General features: G+C 47.2%; 2 protein-coding genes across 2 annotated transcripts; both read left to right on the top strand.

The window, feature by feature from the left end:
- The first annotated feature begins 6,239 nt into the window (after positions 1-6,239).
- LOC135598204 (F-box protein SKIP23-like) lies at positions 6,240-7,562 on the top strand. The gene has a single exon (XM_065091744.1). It carries the CDS (start codon positions 6,240-6,242, stop codon positions 7,560-7,562), a length of 1,323 nt encoding a protein of 440 aa, XP_064947816.1.
- Positions 7,563-7,939: 377 nt separating this feature from the next.
- LOC135598203 (uncharacterized) lies at positions 7,940-9,289 on the top strand. The gene has a single exon (XM_065091743.1). The coding sequence runs from the start codon at positions 8,027-8,029 to the stop codon at positions 9,287-9,289; it is 1,263 nt and encodes a 420-aa protein (XP_064947815.1). The 5' UTR covers positions 7,940-8,026.
- Positions 9,290-18,808: the final 9,519 nt, after the last annotated feature.

Raw genomic sequence — 18,808 nt, 5'->3', positions numbered from 1 at the left:
TAGTAGGGCCATGGGCATGGCAGCGCCATGGTACCACAGAGGCGGGACTTCCGTGAAAGTCATTGATCCCTTGCTCTCATGGAGGGAGAGCGCTTGGTCGTGAAAGGGGCCGAGGAGGTGGAGAATGCAGAGGTAATCTCTAAGTACTGAGACAAGGCTGAATGGCAGAGGGCGAAGAACTTCGTAAGACCGGTGTCAATGTGCTTCTCATCAAAGATAGCCGAAAGTGAAGGACTTCGGGTCATGCAAGAGTGCATAACCAAGGAACAAAGCAGGCAGTACGCGGTGCTGTACCTTTGCTACTCAGAGGAGTAGGCGGCAGGGTTGATGGAGAAGACGATACAATCCCAGAGGCAACCAAACCTATGAGAGAATTACTCCAAGTTGGGGTGTAAACTTCCTGCATTCCAGAAGTTCAATGGCATTGAGAAGGTGAATCACAGTAACTAACTCAACGCAAGGAGTGCAAACACTTCAAGTGCTTTAGAAGTGTGAGCAAAGAGCAGGCGAAGACCAGTAACCAGCTCGATGCATGGAGTACAACCTCGAGGAGGCGGGCGAAGTCAAGTAACCTTTGCCTTCTCAACTCTCAAGAGAATGGGCGAAACCGAGTACCCCAATTCTCTTATCTATCCAGCAGATGAGCTCTGCATAAGTTCAAAGACCCTTCGAAGATAATGGAAGACAATAGTTGTCAAATCCTCACCAACGGTGATCAGTGCTACTGAGAGTAGATTGTCCGCTTCATTTCCTAACGAAATGCCAATCGAAAGCGAAAGTGATGCGAACCTACTTGGATGTGACAACTAAGTGAAAGAAGAGTCAATGAGCAGATTTTGTGGAGGAAGGACCCAAAACTTCAGAAGTTTACGAGATGATGCTCGTTAAAGCTCCAACAAGCATCCAACCAGTTCTAGCAGCATGAGAAATTCGAGAGACTGGCGCAGTAAGGATGGTCTTTTCCTTCATTTGGGGGATCCGCAGGAATCAACAAGGATCAACACAACTCAACCAACCCCACACCAGAGTCAGAGTCATTGGTGAGTTGAAGCAGCATGGCGGATCAAAGGTTCAACTACTCAAAAACAGCAGCAGAGAGCAACAAGGAGCCAAGAGGCGCATTGTAGCTGGAGCAGAAGAATGAAGACTCAGCAAAGGCGAGGAGTTGCAGTGTCGACAAAGGCTTCAACGAGGACGTCGAAGGAATAAGTGGGGGAGAATGTCACGGACAAACTTCTAAACAAGGTGTTTGATGTAATGCTTATGTATGTCCGTGTCTTTTGGCATGATCATGCCTTGTACAACATGTAAAGGGGCGGCCGAAGGCTTAATAGTCCCATTTTAGTTGGGTTGGTGGCCTCTTTAGGCTTGTAAATAAAGGTTGTGTCATGTGGACACGTGCGAGAGATCTTCGGTCTGTAATGACCATTTTACCCTTTGTTGTGCCACTATTCAGAGCCTGTAAAGTCTGTTTATAATTTGCATTGTCTATGAAGTGTTTTTCGGAGATGTTTGCTTGTGGATCCCGATTGAGCCGTTCTCTCTCTTGTTGGTCCTAAGGGACAATGGGAGTCTTCGGGGAGGTTGACCTTTGCGGACGGACACGCAAGGGTGCCGCACGACTTAGGCAAAACCAGCTAAGTCCGTGATAGAATGGTGATCCTTGGTATTCGTCCGCCCCGAACTCCCCCTTTGACCTACGAACCTCCTGCTGTACTTCATCGAGGCATTGATTGAAGAGGCGCAACTTGGCTTGCAGGGCGTTCGTCGAGTCAGTTGGTGGCACCTCAGGCTCTGGGCGGCTCGACGTGCCTTCCGCCTCTCGGTCTCCGAGCTGGGCCGTTCGGTTTCGAGGCGAAATTGGGCGCTCGGGGAGTGGCGCACGTGTTCGGGCGAGGGGTGGCTCACGCTATTGCAAAGGCTGGGTTGCATGTGGGGGCGTCGGCTAGGAGATGAGCGGGATGATAGTTTGCATCACGCCCGCCAGCGCTCGGACTTGGTGAGCGAGATCATGGAAGGCTTCAGGCGAAACAGGTGGTGGGTCAACAGGGACGTCGGGCGGCGACAAACCCGGGTTGTTGACCAGCCGCCAGTAGCGCTCCGATGTCGTGGCAAGGCGCTCGTCGCAGGGTTCATCCCGCAGGGGATGTTCTTCTGGGGTGTTGATCGGACGCGACCCCATGGCTGCGGGTTCGCCAGAGTGGATCTGCTGATCGCTCGACATTCGGGCCCTTCCTCTAGCGTCAAAATGTTACGGGAAACAACTGTATGCCGTGGTCTCGGGGCCGACGCGGCTTGGTTTGGATCCGAATGTGCGGGGATCCGGTGCGGCGCTCCTCGGGGCAGCCGTGGTGGCCGGTCACGGTGGTCCGGATGGAATGTAACGTGGGGGTGAAGCCTCACCGCTGCATCGGGAAGGTGAGACCTCGCCTTCGTTCTTGCACACAGGTCGGGTCGGAAGCTCGGCCCGACCCCTCCGACGATCAAGTCAGATGATGTGGAAGGGAGTTTTTCTCGTGAAGAAGTGTCCTCCCGTTTCGTTTAGAACTCGGGGATATTTATAAGGTAGTTTAGCGTTACCTGATGTGCCTGCCTGCGGGAGGCAGGATCGTACCTCTGATGGCGTTTGACATTGCTATTGTCGTTGCGTGGAGAATCGGACTGCCGCAGGGTATGAGCGAGGGTCGGTCGTCGTCCTCCTCTGCCTCGGTCAAGCGCGCGGGGTCAGAAGTCGTTGCCTGAGAGCGGATGATATCAACGCGTGTCGAGTCAGCGTTATTGCCCTCCTCCTCGGATAGAGTGGCGCCCAGGTGAGACCGACTTCGTGACACGTCATGTCGCCATTATTACCCCTATCACATGTGATTGGTTTGTTGGGCACTTATAACTAGCAAACTCAATTCCTTAAGTTCATGGAACCTCAAGGACAAGGCTGATTTGAAGAGGGCAAGTTTGATAGGACCCTAGCAGGGTTGGGTCCTACTCAACCAAGAAGTAGCTAACAAAAAACCTATGAAATTATAATAAACCCCACCTAGCCATCTCTATCCTATATAGAAGAGTGGCTATGATTTATATTTGGACCTTTGGGCTTCCTAGCCACTGCCCCCCTTTTACTAGACCAGTCAACTAGGGTTGAGGGCAAAAGGGAGAACTCACTTAGGAAGCAACCCCTAGGGCTAGGGTTTGGAGCCCTATATAATCATGTAACCTCCATCTCTTCGAGAATAAGATCTATCTACAATTGTAGTCATTTGACCAACTTCTAGGAGGGTGGAACCACTATAGCGTTCCAAGGGTTGATCCCCCTCAAAGATCAATCTATATAGAATTTCTCTGGGGTTCTATAAGTTTTTAGGAGTATTGTCGCAGCCCTACTATTTGAATCACCACTAGAGAGGAGAACGTTTGACCTCATTCACCCTCTCCTAGAGATCTACAGAGATTCAGGGATATATGATTTCCCTAGGTAACACAATCTTTCATTTATACAGTTTTAAATTACGCGGATTTTTGCGCACCAATCTTTGCACGATGATGAACATATCTTTGGGAAATTGGGGGTTTTGTTTTCTATTCTTTCGCTACGCATGTGATGTCACCCCCCAAGATTTCCCAACAAGGACTGTAGGATTTCAGGGATATATGATCTCCTCAGGTAAAATACTATCTCACATGTGGTTTTCAATTTCGTGAATTTTGCGCACCAATCTTCGTACAATGACGAACACTTTTTTTGAAAATTTGGGTTTTTTTATTTTCTATTCTTCCACTGCGCATGTGATATCACCCCTAGATTTCTCTACACTTTTTAATGGGCAAAGATCAACTACCCTTGTTATAACCCTTTCTCCTTTCAACAGGCTCAGGAGAGAACTTTCACACCTTTCTTTTACAAAAGACCTCGCTCCTCCCTTAGAAGACTTCTAATTCTAGAAGGAAGAGATTCAACAATTCAAGATAGATTAAAACTCTTTTCTTACAAGAATTCTTTTTCCTTTCTACTTTTTTTCTTGCTATACTAAGCAAAAATAAGTGGGGTATTTATATACTCCAAATGACTTCAGAAATGGAGCCAAAAATTTGAATCCCAGGGTTTTCGGGATCGTCGGTACCACTATTTGCATTGGGTGGGACCATCGCCTACCGCCCTGTGCACCGATGGTACCACCACCTAGTTTGGGTGGTACCATCGCCTAACACAGTTTGGGAGACTGTGTTTGGGAAATACCATTGCTAGTTTGGGTGATACCACCGCTTAACACTAGCGATACCACCGTTGGGTCTTCCGGAGCTGTACACTTCGTACGTTCCAGCTCATAGGTGGTTCTACCACCTGGTCTAGTGGTGCCACCGCCTAACCCAACTATAGGTCACTAAATGGGCCTTCCAATAGGCCTAAATCAACCTTGATTCAGGCCCAACGAGCCCCTAATTGAGTTCGCATAGTTACACCCAAAACTAACTCAATTAAGACCTAAACTACTTCGATCAAGGTACAACCAATTACAAACATGAATTATGTGTTGTCATGTCATTAGTTCATTTGGTACTTCGTCCGAACCTTTGGTGCATCATCCTTTCTTTCGGGGTATTGTTCGATTTATTAGCATGTTGACCTCCTGCAATATCTAATATTCTATGGGCAATGTCCGATCCTTCTAGCCCGATGCCCAAACTCACGGCACGAAGTTTATCTTCCGGCATGTCGACCAATCCTTTGGCCCGACGTCCAATCTTCTGACATGATCCATTCCGGCCCAACGTTTGATTCTCTTACTTCAATTGATTTATCTTTCCATGATCGAAGTTAGTCATGTGTCACTCAAACACTCATTAGATCATAACTTCATCAATTATTTTTATCATCAAAATCTGATATTTAACAATCATAACATATCTGTGTACTTCCACACTACACATCATAGAAATCATGTGTCACTCAAACACTTGTTAGATCATAACTTCTTCTTTTACTAGTATAATTTTAAATCCGAACCCTTCCCAGCAGTATTTCACATTTATCTTTTCCCATTAGATTGATGACATAACTGCATCGATTAACAAACTTCGAACTGCCCCAAGGCCCGGCGTTTTGGTCTCACTTTCCCGGGGCCCATCAGTTTGCACATCAATGTGAGTGTGGTTCTTGCACAACCACCGCCCAAAAGGACATTGAAAAGAGAGAACCATTTCTTTGAGCGAGAGAGAGAGAGAGAGAGAGAGAGGGTGGGGGGTGGTGGGCGAGCGTAGAATGTGCGCCACCTTCGAGAACGAGTATTGGGCGGTCTTCGAGGTCAATAATGGCCCGCCGGCGACGCTGACCGCTACCCCGTGGGGCACCCTTCCCTCCTGCGTACCCCGCAGCGATCTTCCCTTCTACTTGGTTGCGTCGGCCGGAGAAGTGCTGTTGGCTTCCCACTGTAACAAGACGACTGCAGATGGAAAGATCGTCGACAGCACCCGTGTCTTCAGGTTCGACCCTGGCGACACAGGCAGGCCGGCGGTGGCCGTGGAACTGGAGGATATCGGGGATCGTATCTTGTTCTTGGGCACGTGCTGCTCCGTGTCCGTCGCTGCCGGAGATTGCTCTGGGATCCCGGGTAATGCCATCTACTACATGATCGAAGAGGAGAGGCGTCTGGAGACTGAAGCTGTGCGGGTGTTGGGCGTCAACGAGCTGAATCTAGAAAATGGGGTGATAGCCGACGTCGTTGACTCGCGCACGCCTGAAGCGAAGCCGTTCAAGTGGCGGATACAGCGGACGGACGTCCACTGGTGGATGTCCCCAAATCTTCGCAGCTTCCACACCTAGAGATGGTCATTGCTCTGCTTTTTTTACCGCTTTCATTTTGTCCATCGATCAATTAGAGTTCGAAGTATGACTGGAAGACGTTCCTATAAACAATTGCAGGCAAAAATGAGCATTGAAATCGTGATTGGTGGAATAACTGAGGCTGTCACTCAGATTTAAGATTAAACTAATCGAAATCAATCAAGAGAACCAACAACCGTTCCCTTCCCTCTTTCCCCCCCCCCCTCCCTTTCCCTCCAATCTCCCCACCCCCCCCCCACACACGCGCGCCACGCTCCCCCCCCGCTCCCCCGCCGCGGCTCTCCGTACCATATCTCAACTGTTCCATAACCGTAAAAATAACAAAGCCGTTGGATGCCGTCAAGATGCTGAGGCGGACATCATCTAGATAGAGGTAGAGAGAGTGAGAAAGAGGGGACGCACAATGGCCGACCATGTCCCAAGAATAGCTATGTGGACAGGGCTTCGCCAGCATCTCGTCAAGCTCACCTCCCATTTCTTGAGAAGCGCCTCCGACTACATCCGCTTCCGCGCCGTCTGCAAGTGTTGGCGTTCCGCCGTCCCCCGCCGGCCCCGTCACCTCCCCGCTCAGCTCCCCTTCCTCCTCTACCTCTCTACCCCGGAACCAAGAAACAGTTCCGCCTTCTGCCTCGCCAACGCCTTTAATGGAAGCATGCGCCGCCTACCTCACACCACCAGCATGTATTGCATCGGCTCCTCTTACGGGTGGCTCATCCTCATCTCCGAAGTCACCTCCGCGGTCTCCCTCTTCAACCCCGTCACCGCCGAAGACATTCCTCTCCCCCCACTCTCCACCCTCCCATCATGCGTACTGCTCTTGTTCTACCAATCGGAGGACGGCATCGGATCTTACTTCATCAAAACGGACTACCCCAACATTCCGGTCGAGTCCAACACCATCGTCGACAAGGCCGTCTTGTCCTCCGACCCTACCCTCGACCGGGACTTCGTGGCAATCGTCTTCCTCGACGGCATATACAAGCGCTGCTTTACCTGCCGCCCAGGGGACAGATCGTGGAAGGACAACGTCAACGAACCTTTCGATGATCTCCATTGGATTTTCCCAGGAGTGCCGCAGGTGTTCAACCTGACTGACGTCGTGCCCTACGGCGAGCGGAGGTTGTGCGCTGTCTACAATGACAAAAATTACTTAGCAGTCTTCGACGTCGACCCAGGCCCGCCGGGGAGGGCGACGATGATCGCATGGAACTCCATGCCGCCCTGCGTGCCGCGCGGTGGTTTACCCACCTACTTGATTGGGTCGGCTGGAGAACTACTCCTGGTTACCGAGTTCTACAAGAGGAGTGCAGCCAGGAAGAACACCAGGATCTTCCGCGTCTTCAGGCTCGATCCAGGCGACGGAGACTGGCCAGCAAAGGCGATCGAAGTGCAGGACATCGGCGACCGTATGTTGTTTTTGGGTACGAGCCATTCGGTGTGCGTCGCCGCAGGGGACTTCCCAGGGTTCCTGGGGAATGCCATCTACTACGTGAAGGAAGAGAAGATGAGTTTGGAGGGGGAAGATACCCTGGTGTCGACCGTGAGCGTGGTCAACCTGGAAAATGGTGAGATCACGGAGGTTATCGATTCCGGCGGGTCTGAGCCGGATGGGCTCGAGTGGCTGTCGGACCGGTTGGACATCCCCTGGTGGGTGGCCCCCAATCTTGGCAGGGGGCAACAACCAGAGATTGCTGACGTCTTACATTCTGGCATCAACCAATTGTGAGAGATACCCATAGTATTCTTTGGCTTTCTCATTGTGCTCTTAAGGCGTCGAGGTTAGTTAGCAAGGCAAGTTGAGACTCGGTGTGCTCTGGATCGAGGGTCAATTCATTGTGCTATGACGTGACTCGACTCACTATATTTCCATGTCGCTAGTCAAAGTAAAAGTCAGCGTCGTCATCGCCCCGTGTGCTATCGAGGAGATTCATTTTGCCACGTCATCGGTCTACACAGAAGTCATGATCGTCGTTATCATTGCTTCCTCCTTTTGTTATCCGTACCACCTCCTAACTGTCACGGAAGGGGGAAGAACACGTGATCATCTTCCCCTTCAAGAAACTACTAACCCAGGAAGAAGACTCCAAGAACATAAAAGGAAGGAAGGAGCCCCAGTTGCAGATATAGAGACCAGAGAGGAAGAGTAAGAGAAATAAAAGATACGCAGCCGACGAAGTCCCAAGAGAGGACATGTGGGCAAGGCTTTCTCCTCGGCTCGTCAAACTCACCTCCCACTTTCTGACGAGTGCCGCCGACTACCTTAGCTTCCGGGCCGTCTGCAAGCCGTGGCGCTCCGCCCTCCCCCTTCGGCCTAGCCACCTGCACACTCAGCTCCCCTTCCTCCTCCTCCTCTCCCCCTCGGAACCAAGAATCCGCTCAGCCTTCCGCCTCTCGGCCGCCTCCTACTCCGGAAGCATTCGCCCGCTCCCTAACACCGTCAACAAGTTCTGCATTGGCTCCTCCTTCGGGTGGCTCATCCTCATCTGCGAGGCTTCCTCCGATGTCTCCCTCTTCAACCCCATCACCGCCGAAGAGATTTCGCTCCCCAGCCTCTCCACTCTCCCGGCCGACGTGCTGATCTCGTCCGCCCAATCCGAGGACGGCGTCAGAATGTACACCGTCAAGACGGACTGCCACAATCTTCCGGTCGAGTCCGACGCCATCGTCGACAAGGCTGTCTTGTCGTCCGACCCCACCCTCGACCGGGACTTCGTGGCCATCGTCTTCCTCAACGATGTGCACAAGAAATGCTTTTCGTGCCGACCAGATGACCCGTCGTGGAGGGCGAACGTCAACGGCCCTATCTTGGACCTCTATTTCTTTGCCCCCGGAATACGATTTCTGTTCCGTTTGGTCGACGTCGTGCCCTACGGCACGAGGAGGCTGTGCGCCGTCTACGATGACACTGAGATGTTGGGGATTTTCGACGTCGATCCAGGCCCGCCGGGGAGGGTGACGATGATCGCATGTGATGTCATGCCTATCAGCGTGCCGCAGAATCGTTTACCCTCCTACTTGGTTCCGTCGGCCGGAGAACTGCTGCTGGTTACCGGGTGCTCCAAGAGGACTGCAGACGGGAGGGACATCGAGAGCTTCCGCGTCTTCTGGCTCGACCCAGGAGACTGGAACAGGGACGCGGAGGCCGTCGAGGTGGACGACATCCACCTCATCAGAGACCGCATCTTTTTCTTGGGCACCAGCCACTCGGTGTCGGTCGATGCTGGGGACTACCCGGGGTTCGAGGGGAACAACATGTACTTCGTGTACCGAGACGAGGTGACCGAGGAGGAGGAAGAGTCGGTGTTCAGCATCGGCTTGCTCAGCCTGGGAGACGGTGAGATCAGAGTCATCGCCGATTCGAACCAGGCTGAGGGGCAAAGGTTCGAGTGGCGGTCTGACGGGTCGGACGCTACTTGGTGGCTGTCCCCTAATCTTCGCGGCCGCTACGAGTAGACATCGACGGACATGGTGGTGAACCCCCATCTCTTTTACGGGTTCCGTTCTTTCTCGATTGCCAAGTCATTAAGTTCCTGACATGATTTCCAAGATTTAGATCTCATGGTTCAATGATGTTGACTGTTTTGATGCTATTCTGTGTCTCTCTTTTTCTCTTTCTATTTTTCCTGCAAAATTTTGAGCAATAACATTAAGTTTTTCACAATTATATAACTAATCAATCCCGTAAACTATGAAATTGGCACAAATAAAAAAATAAAATCCTTTCTTTGTGGCAAAGATTAAAGAATATATTTAAGTCTAACATACTGAAATGAATTGTTAGAAAAAAAAAAACAAGAGTCCTCCTACTCATCACATTCCATCTTACGAAGTGGTAACAAATAACAAAAACACAGAGAAAAGAATTAAAAGCATAAAAATTAAGAACCATGAAAAACAAGCCATGAAATTTGAACACTGTACAGTTTTAAGGTACTATCTCTATCTATGGCTGGAAATTGCCGATGATGAGATCGTACCTACATTTTGATCAAATGAAGTTTCAGTGGCCACGTCGGAGAACAGAAAGAAATCCACCTGATGACTTATCCTTACGGCAGTCATCGGATTAATCTTCGACCTGTTTGATAGTTTCAAAACCATCATGTCAAAGAAGTTTTGGAATTTAGGAACAGAATCCTAGGCTTAGATGATGAACCTCTTTAGCAATAAGCTGTAGTATCTCCAATATTTCTGAGAAGTCAGGCCTGGCAGCTGGATCTTGTTGCCAACACTTGTGCAGCAGCTCATCAAGCTTTGGATGAGTATTCTTTGGTAAGGTAGGCCTCAAACCCTATAGAGTAGAAATTGAAGTAAAAAAGAATGTTGTGCAGGCACATATATAGTTTTCAAACATATATGTTTTTGCTATTGGGGGGAGTCCGAGGCATTATTACCCCTATCATATTCCCCCCCGGAAGAAGCTATGCATCGGTTTTTGCTATTGGGGGGAGTCCGAGGCATGGCTTTGTCCCTTGGTGTTTGCAGCAGTCTCAGGCGACGTGAGGTCGAGCTCGTCTAGAGCGGGCAAGCGGGAGTATAGAGTCGAGGAGGACGACGCAGGGGGTTGGCCGCGATGGTGGTCTCGGGCATTATGCAGCCGAGGAGCACAACGCAGGCGGGCTGGCCGCGCGGGCGTGTCTCAGGAGAATGGAGCTAAGGAGCACAACGCAGGCGGGCGGGCTGCGCAGGTGTGTCTCGGGAACATGGAGCCAGGGAGCACAACGCAAGCGGGCTGGCCGCACAGGTGTGTCTCGGGAACATGGGGCCAAGGAGCACGACGCAGGCGGGCTGGCCGCGCAGGTGTGGTCTCGGGCATTATGCGGCTGAGGATCACGACGCAGACAGGCAGACCACGCAGGCGTGGTCGCGATGGTCATGCGGCCGAGTAGCACGACGCATGCGGACAGACCGTACGGGTGTGGCTGCGATGGTCATGCGGCCGAGTAGCACGACGCGGGCGGACAGACCGCGCGGGTGTGGTTGCGATGGTCATGTGACCGAGTAGCAGGACGCGGGCGGACAGACCGCGCGGGTGTGGTCTCGGGCATTATGCGGCCGAGGAAGTGGCCTAGGGCATTATGCGGCCGAGGAAGTGGCCTCGGGCGTTACGCGGCTGAGGAGGTGGCCTCGGGCATTGTGCGGCCGAGGAAGTGGCCTCGGGCGTTATGCGGCCGAGGAGGTGGCCTCGGGCATTATGCGGCCGAGGAAGTGGCCTCGGGTGTTACGCGACCGAGGAGGTGGCCTCGGGCATTACGCGGCCGAGGAAGTGGCCTCGGGCGTTATGCGGCCGAGGAGGTGGCCTCAGGCATTATGCGGCCGAGGAAGTGGCCTCGGGCGTTACGCGGCCGAGGAGGTGGTCTCGGGCATTATGCGGCCGAGGGTGTGGCCTCGGGCATCATGTAGCCGAGGAACAACTTTGTTTTGGTCAGCTATTGATCGTTCAACCGCGGGCGCGGGCAGCCAGGTTGCTTTTTCCCTGGGGAAGTTCAAAGGGCCGCCCCTTTCGGGAGTCGCCGGCTTTCGAGGCTGATATGATTAGCGCCTCCGTACTTTGCACCGCGCTGCCGTTAGCTGCCACGTCAGGCTATATTTATGGCGAGGTGACGTTTGCGTCTTCGCAGCGCACTTCCGGAGAGGAAGGGTCGCTGTTTTGGCGAGATGTGGCATGTTTATAAGTAGCGTGGGGCAAGCCCCCTGAGGGTCTCCTTATCTATTCCGACTCCGCTGCTTCGGACTCCACTATTTCGTTTGCATCGATCGTTCTCCTCTTCTTACTAAAGGTTAGTAAGGATGGTGTCTTCTTCCTCCTTCTCTTCTTCCTCTTCTTCGGCTAGAGCCGGAAGAATGGTGGTAGTGTCGAATCCAAGTTCGTCATCCGACGAAAAAGCGGCCCGGGCCCTCGAAGCCCTGATGTGGCCACACGACCACGACTCAACTGTGAGCGAGTCGTTGCTTAGTCGCCTTCGGGATCTCTACAGCATCCCGGAGGAGTTTGTTCTCCTGGCACCTGAACCGGGCCAACGGTCGTACGACCCAATTCCGAGGGGTTTCGCCCTCACCATTGATGCTTTTGAGGCTGGGCTGCGCCTCCCCCTGCACCCCCTCATAACCTCTTGTATTTCACGGTGGCGCATCTCACCGTCTCAGATGGTGCCCAACTCCTGGCGCTACATCGTGGCGTTCCTGGGGGAATGTCATTATGCCAATATCACCCCGACCCTGTCTCTCTTTCTTTCTTGCTTTCGCCTTTCCAAGGGGTCGGGGGGCTACTATCTATCCGCCCGAGCGGGCTTTCGAGTTAGCGGGGCTCCCTCCAGTAATAAGGGGTGGAAAGAGCATTTCTTTTATGCCAATAATGTGCAAGCAACTCCTACATTACAATTCCAAAGCTAAAAACATCAGCTTTGTGATCATAGGGCTTGTGTTCTATGACCTAAATATAGAGGAAGTGCGGAATTTCTTGGTTCGTTGGAGATCTGAATTATAAATAATGAAACCACAGAATATTCAAGGAAAAACCAACTGAATTGCCAAGAATCAATAAGACAGGATACCAATACAACTAAATCAAGTTAAACAATATTGAAGAGACCTAATCATGCCACCATGTAAGCATTGCAGAATTAAGATAAGTCTATAGTTGCACACAGTTTTAATGGAAAATATAGTCAGTTACAATTGAACCTAATGAGGGTAATAATGGTGACATGACGCGCCACGACGTCAGCCACGCCTGGACGATACTCTGCCCAAAGAGGGCAATAATGCCGACGCGATGTGCGCTGATGTCACCCGCTCTCAGACAACGACTTCATAGTCGTCTGACCCAACATGCTTGGTCGAGGCAGAGGAGAACGACGACCGAGGCTCGCCCATGCCCTGCGGCAGTCCGGTTCTCCACGCAACGCCAACAGCAATGTCAGACGCCATCAGAGGTACAAGCTTGCCTCCTATAGGCAGGCACATCAGGTAACACTAAACTCCCCTATAAATACCCTTGCATCCTAATCGAAGAGGGGGGACAGGGGCGAGACACACTAAAACACTTCTTCTCTTGAAACCCCCTCCACATCTTCCTCTAACTTGATCGTCGGAGGGGTCGGGCCGAGCACCCCGGCCCGACCTTTGTGCAGGTGCGAGCCCGAAGGTCCCCTCCGGACGCGCAGGCGAGGAGTTCCTGCCCGGAAGAGACGATTACACCGTCCCGATCGGACACCGCCCCCGACCTCCTCAGCGGGCTCGAGGAACGCCCCCAGGGAAATCCCCGTCTTTCGGACCCGAACCAAGCCGCATCGGCCCCGAGGCCACGACTCAAAGTTGTTTCCCGCAGTAGATTGGCGCTAGAAGGAGGGCCCGGAATGTCGGGTGATCACCTGAGCGGCTCAGATGAGCCCGCGGCTGAGAGGTCACACCCGACCAAAGCCTCGGGGGAACATCCCCCGCACGGAGACCATCGTGACGAACACCCCGCCACGACTTCCGAACGATATTGGCGAATATTCAACGACCCGGGCTTGTCGCCGCCCGACGGCGCCTCAGCCGACTCAACGCCCGTGTATTGTTGAATCTCGTATTTTGATGATGAAACCACTTGATATGTGTTTATGATTTAAACTGCATTTTGAGCGATGCAGGTCTACTCGATCAGGTTTAGATAGTTGACGCAGGAGGAATTGACGTTGCGCCGGAAGAGATCACGTCAGGATATTGGATGGCTGAATGCTTCGGACGTCGGGCATCGGGCCAAGGAGAGCGAAATTGCGCCAAGGATATCGGGGTTGCGGAGGTCAACCATCGATTGGGCAACAAGCCGCAAGAGAGGATGATGCACCGAAGAATCGAACGAAGCGCCAACCAATAACGTGCCGGGCAACAAAATGTCAATTCGTGTTGTAATAATTGTCTAGATCGGAGTTGAGTTTTGGTTTGTGTGTGCAGGATTAACTACGATAACGATGAAGACATAAAGCGAAACAAAGTGCTGGAGTCAAGCGCGAAGGATTCGTTGCGAGTTCGAGAGTTCGACGGAAGTCCGAAGGTTCGTCGGGAATGCTGCTGGAACTAGCCAAGAATGAGTAGGGAGCTTGCCGAAGGGTTTTTCGGAAGCTCGCCGGAAGGTTCATTGGAAGTTCGCGGAGCTCGCCGAGAAAGATCGGAGCTTGCCGAAGAAGCTTATCGGAACTCGCCAAGATCAAATCGTGAAGTCTAGGAGCTTGCCGGGAGTCCGCAGAATGGTTTCCGAGAGTTTATCGGAAGACCGCCGGAAGCTCGCTAGAAGAAGTCTTGACTTACAGACTTTGTAATAGCTTAGAAAATGTCTTTAAATTCGTAGTTAGCATGTTAATTAGGATTAGGATTAGGTATTAATCCTATAACCCAAGTAGGGGCCAATTGGGCCCGAGTTCGGACTGGTTTGGGCCAAGTTTGGAGCCCAACGAGTGAGCTGAATTGGCCTAGGCGGTGGCACCGCCTAGGCTGGGCGGTGACACCTCCTGGGCTGGGCGGTGGCACCGCCAGCATCGGGAACATAAGAGAATTCAAATTTTTGGAGCCCAAATTTGAATCCTCTTGAGGCCTATAAATACCCCTCAAGTCTCAACTGAGAAGACAACTTTTTGAGCAGCAAGTGATTGAGAGAAAAGTCATAGAAGAGTCTTTGCTAGTCTTGTTTTCAATTTGCTAGTGTTCACCTCCTTCTTTCTTGCTGAAAATCTGTAAGAGAGTGAACCGCTTGTAAAAGTTGTAAGAGGGGTATTTACCCTTTCCTTTCAAGAGATTTGCTAGTGGAAGGTGGGAGCCTCATCGAAGAGGGGCCTCGCAAGTGGATGTAGGTCATTTGACCGAACCACTGTAAAATCGGTGTAATCTCTGGTTTGCATTTACTTATTGTCATTTATATTACTGCAAACCATTTGCACTTTAATGCTATACTGCTTTGTCTCCGTCTTACTTATCTCTTCAAGTTAAAATGCAATCGAAACGTTTTTAAACGAAAACGTTGCTTTTATCGTACGAAGTTTTCGAAAAGTGTATAAATCGTGAAAAGTTTATCGCACTTCACCGCTGCACTAATTCACCCCCCCTCTTAGTGCCGCTCAGATCCTAACAATTGGTATCAGAGCCACATTTTTCTACCTTGGTTTAACACCCAAATAGAAATGGCTCTTTACAGCTTTCAAGAGGGTCACTCTCTCATTTGTCCTCCCTTTTTCAATGGTACGGACTACACTTATTGGAAAACTAGAATGAGAGTTTTCTTACTTTCTTTGGATTTGAATTTATGGTACATAGTCGAAAATAGATTTGAAATGTCTTTTCTTCCAATGAACCATTGGAATGATTTGGAGAAGAAGATGTTTTCTTTAAACGCAAAGGCTATGAATGCCTTATTTTGCGCTTTGGACAAAAATGAGTTCAATCGGGTTTCTTTGTGCGAAACGGCTTTCGACATATGGCATACTCTTGAAATCACACACGAAGGCACTTCTAGAGTCAAAGATTCGAAAATCAACATTTTAATGCATGATTTCGAGCTTTTTTGAATGAAGCCGAGCGAAACCATTGTTGACATGTACACCCGTTTTACGGATGTCGTCAATGGTTTACAAGCTCTTGGCAAATGTTTCTCGAATTTTGAACTTGTTAGTAAAGTTTTACGATCACTTTCTAAAGCTTGGGAATCAAAAGTAACGGCAATACAAGAAACAAAAGATTTAAATATTTTTCCACTTGAAGAACTTATCGGCTCATTGATAACATATGAAATGGTGCGTAATGCACATGATGAACACAATCAACACTTGAACCACCTTCCAAAGAATAGGAAGGATTTGAAACTCCGGACAAATGAATACCACTTGAGCGATGACTCAAGTGATGAGGACAATGATGAACTTGAATTTCGAACACTAAATCTTGATAAGTTTATTAAACAAAAATCTAAAATAAACAATGAACTTGAACAGAGGAAGAGGCCAAAGAAGAGGAAGGCAACCGAGGATGAATCAAGAACTTCCAAAGGTGAAACGGCGAATTGGGTTTTGACAGGCTTCGACTATAAGGTAAGTAACTCAACTCTCTTGAATTATTTTGAAATTACTTGATGTTTTCCATGATGCATTTTCTCTTTTCTTTTGAATAATTATTTTTCTTGAAAATTGTATGTTTTATGTTAATAGAATAAAATGTTAGATTTAAATAATCATATATATGTGCTTGAGAAGCAAGAATGTGTATTTTGATGATTTCCATATTAACTTTCAATGATGATGCATGGTTTTTATATGGAAGGCTTGATGATATTTTTTTTAAAACCTTGTCTTTGGTTTTCAAACATGATGTATGTTTTTGACATAAGAACAAAACTTGAGCATGCTAATATAAAGTCAATCACATAAATTAAAACTAAAGAAGTTTTAGTTATCTATAAGAATCATTCAAAATTATGTTCAATGAAACCATTGCATAATGATGTAATGAAAATATTAAACATTTTGAAACCATGTTTTAGTGTCATGCATAATGATCATGCTTAATAAATTTCAAAATTATGCATATGAATTTTGTGATTTATGGATTATTGATTTTTACCATAATGAAAGTGCCTTATTAATCTTTGTTGTAATAAATCTTACACTTTCAGTTTTAAACATTATACATGTTTTTATTTGGTATAAGTGAAATAAAATCATATGAATTGAAACAACTAAAAAGAGGAAAATATTTTTTCCTTGAAAAATTATTTTTCTCTATCCTATTGATTTTGATGTTTATTATGATAAATCTATGTATACCATTTTGAATCTCTTGAAAGTAATGTTGATATTTTGATGATTTTGATGATTTAAATTTGAAATGAGTTTTATCAAAATCATGATATTGATTTCTTGGAATAACATGAGATTACCTTTGATGATCATTTTGATTCATGGAATTTTGGATTCATGACTTGGTCTTACATTTGTTTATGAGATGGTTGAAATCTTTGTACATTTGAATTCTTCCCTTCTCCTTTCAATTTATGCATGTTATATGTTAAAGATTTAAAACCATGTTTTGGTATCATGCATATCTAAGAAATATTGATGTGACAAATTGAATAAGTTGAAAATGAATGATGATTTTTCTCTTGAATATAACTTGTGATATTTTTTATATAAATCATCATTTTGATTTCTCGACATTCGATACATGAGATTTTATTATAAATCAAAATTTCTCATTAATTGATCTTCTACGATTTTACTTGCTATTCTCTTGAGAGGAGATTTTCTAAATGAATCATGATTTTTCCTTGTGAGTTCTTGGAGTTATTACTTGATTTTTCTTTTAAAACAAGATCTCTTCTTTGTACTCCTATGATTTTTCTTGATATTTTATTTAAAGAAGATATTTACTATATAAATCATGTTTTTTTGGTATTCAAATGATTTTATCCTTCATGACATGATTTCTTTGTATTTATGGCTTGCATGGCTTGAAATGTTTTGGTATAATGCATGCAATGATGAAATATTCATAAAGTTAAAATGATGTATGCAATACTTATGATAATGATGTACATGATGTATTTATTGCATATGATGTGTATCAGGAATGCTTTAAATGATGAATGTTTGGTATCATGATCAACATGTTGATAAATGCTTGAAAATTTTAATGTTTGAGTATCATGTATGATATGCTTATTAATGATGATTGATTTATTTTTCGGTATCGTTCATGAAAAATAAGGTTATTGAAATTATGTATGTTTTAATTTGAATATATAATGATGCACAAATAAGAATGATACTTACCTTTGTCATAATATGAAAATTGATATAAGGGTCTTCCCTTCTTTTTGACAATGACAAAGGGGGAGCAAGAATTTCTAGCGTGGACATCATGAAAAGAGGCAAACTAACTAGCTTGCACAATTCAAGATGAAAGCAAAAATTGCACTTCTCAAAAGAGAAGATGCAAATGTAACATTTGCCAAATTGTTTGCTTGCCTCATGTAAAACATTATCTCTTGCTAGTTTGGCATTTTTGCTAGCTTGTATGTTGCAAAACTTGATCACTTTTTCAAACATTTTGCTAGCTTACACTTTGCAAAAAAAGCAAAAATGGCACTTCTAGGAGAAAGAGCTTGTTATTTTGAACATCACAAGCTTGCCTATCTTAAGAAACAAAAATTGTAAAAGTGCTATCTTGCCTATCTCAAGAAGCAAAACTTGCAACTTGCACATCGCAATAGGAAGCAAGAATTATGAGCTTACACAAGAAAGCTATCTTGCATTTGCTTTCGAAATTTTTGCTAGCTTGTATATTGTGAAACTTACGTATCGTAAAAATTGCTAGCTTGTAGTCTAAAGAGAAGCAAAAAGTTGCTATCTCAAAAGAAGCAAATGTGCTATCTTTCCTATCTTAAGAGTCAAAAATGCTAACTTGCACATCTAGCAAAACTTAACAAATTTGCATATTTCAAGAAGCAAGAGTTGCTTTCTTGAACATCTCAATATTGCTAGCTTGCATGATGTAGAACTTACTATCTTGAACATTACCAAAAGTGCTATCTTGTATGCTGTAAAACTTGCATATCTAAAACTTGATAGCTTGAATGTCCTAAGCATGATGCATTACTTGCTAAATTTTCTAGCTTCAAAACTGCATGATGATAAAACTTAATATTATGTTTTTCATGCAATGAGTAGAACTTATATTACAAACACAAAGAATAGTTATACTTCTCCTTTTTGTTGATGACAAAGGGGGAGAAGTATGTTGATGACATGATATGCATAAGTTTATGCATATGTTCACGATGATGTGTTGCAAGTATTCAAGATGAATATTGCAATGACTTGAATTCAGTTTGAATTCAAGGTTCTATCAATATGGCATATGGATAGAGGGAGTTTGTTTAAACTCCGGGAGTTAAGGTTAACTCCGTCATCAAGTGGTTGTCATCATCAAAAAGGGGGAGATTGT

The sequence above is a fragment of the Musa acuminata genome, chromosome BXJ2-1, assembly GCF_036884655.1.
Source record: "Musa acuminata AAA Group cultivar baxijiao chromosome BXJ2-1, Cavendish_Baxijiao_AAA, whole genome shotgun sequence".
Classification (NCBI taxonomy): domain Eukaryota; kingdom Viridiplantae; phylum Streptophyta; class Magnoliopsida; order Zingiberales; family Musaceae; genus Musa; species Musa acuminata.
This window is presented reverse-complemented; position numbering and strand designations above follow the sequence as displayed.

What these genes read in the sequence shown, in the direction of transcription:
- LOC135598203 (XM_065091743.1), top strand. Translation starts at nt 8,027, where the DNA reads ATGTGGGCAAGGCTTTCTCCTCGGCTCGTCAAACTCACCTCCCACTTT.
- LOC135598204 (XM_065091744.1), top strand. Translation starts at nt 6,240, where the DNA reads ATGGCCGACCATGTCCCAAGAATAGCTATGTGGACAGGGCTTCGCCAG.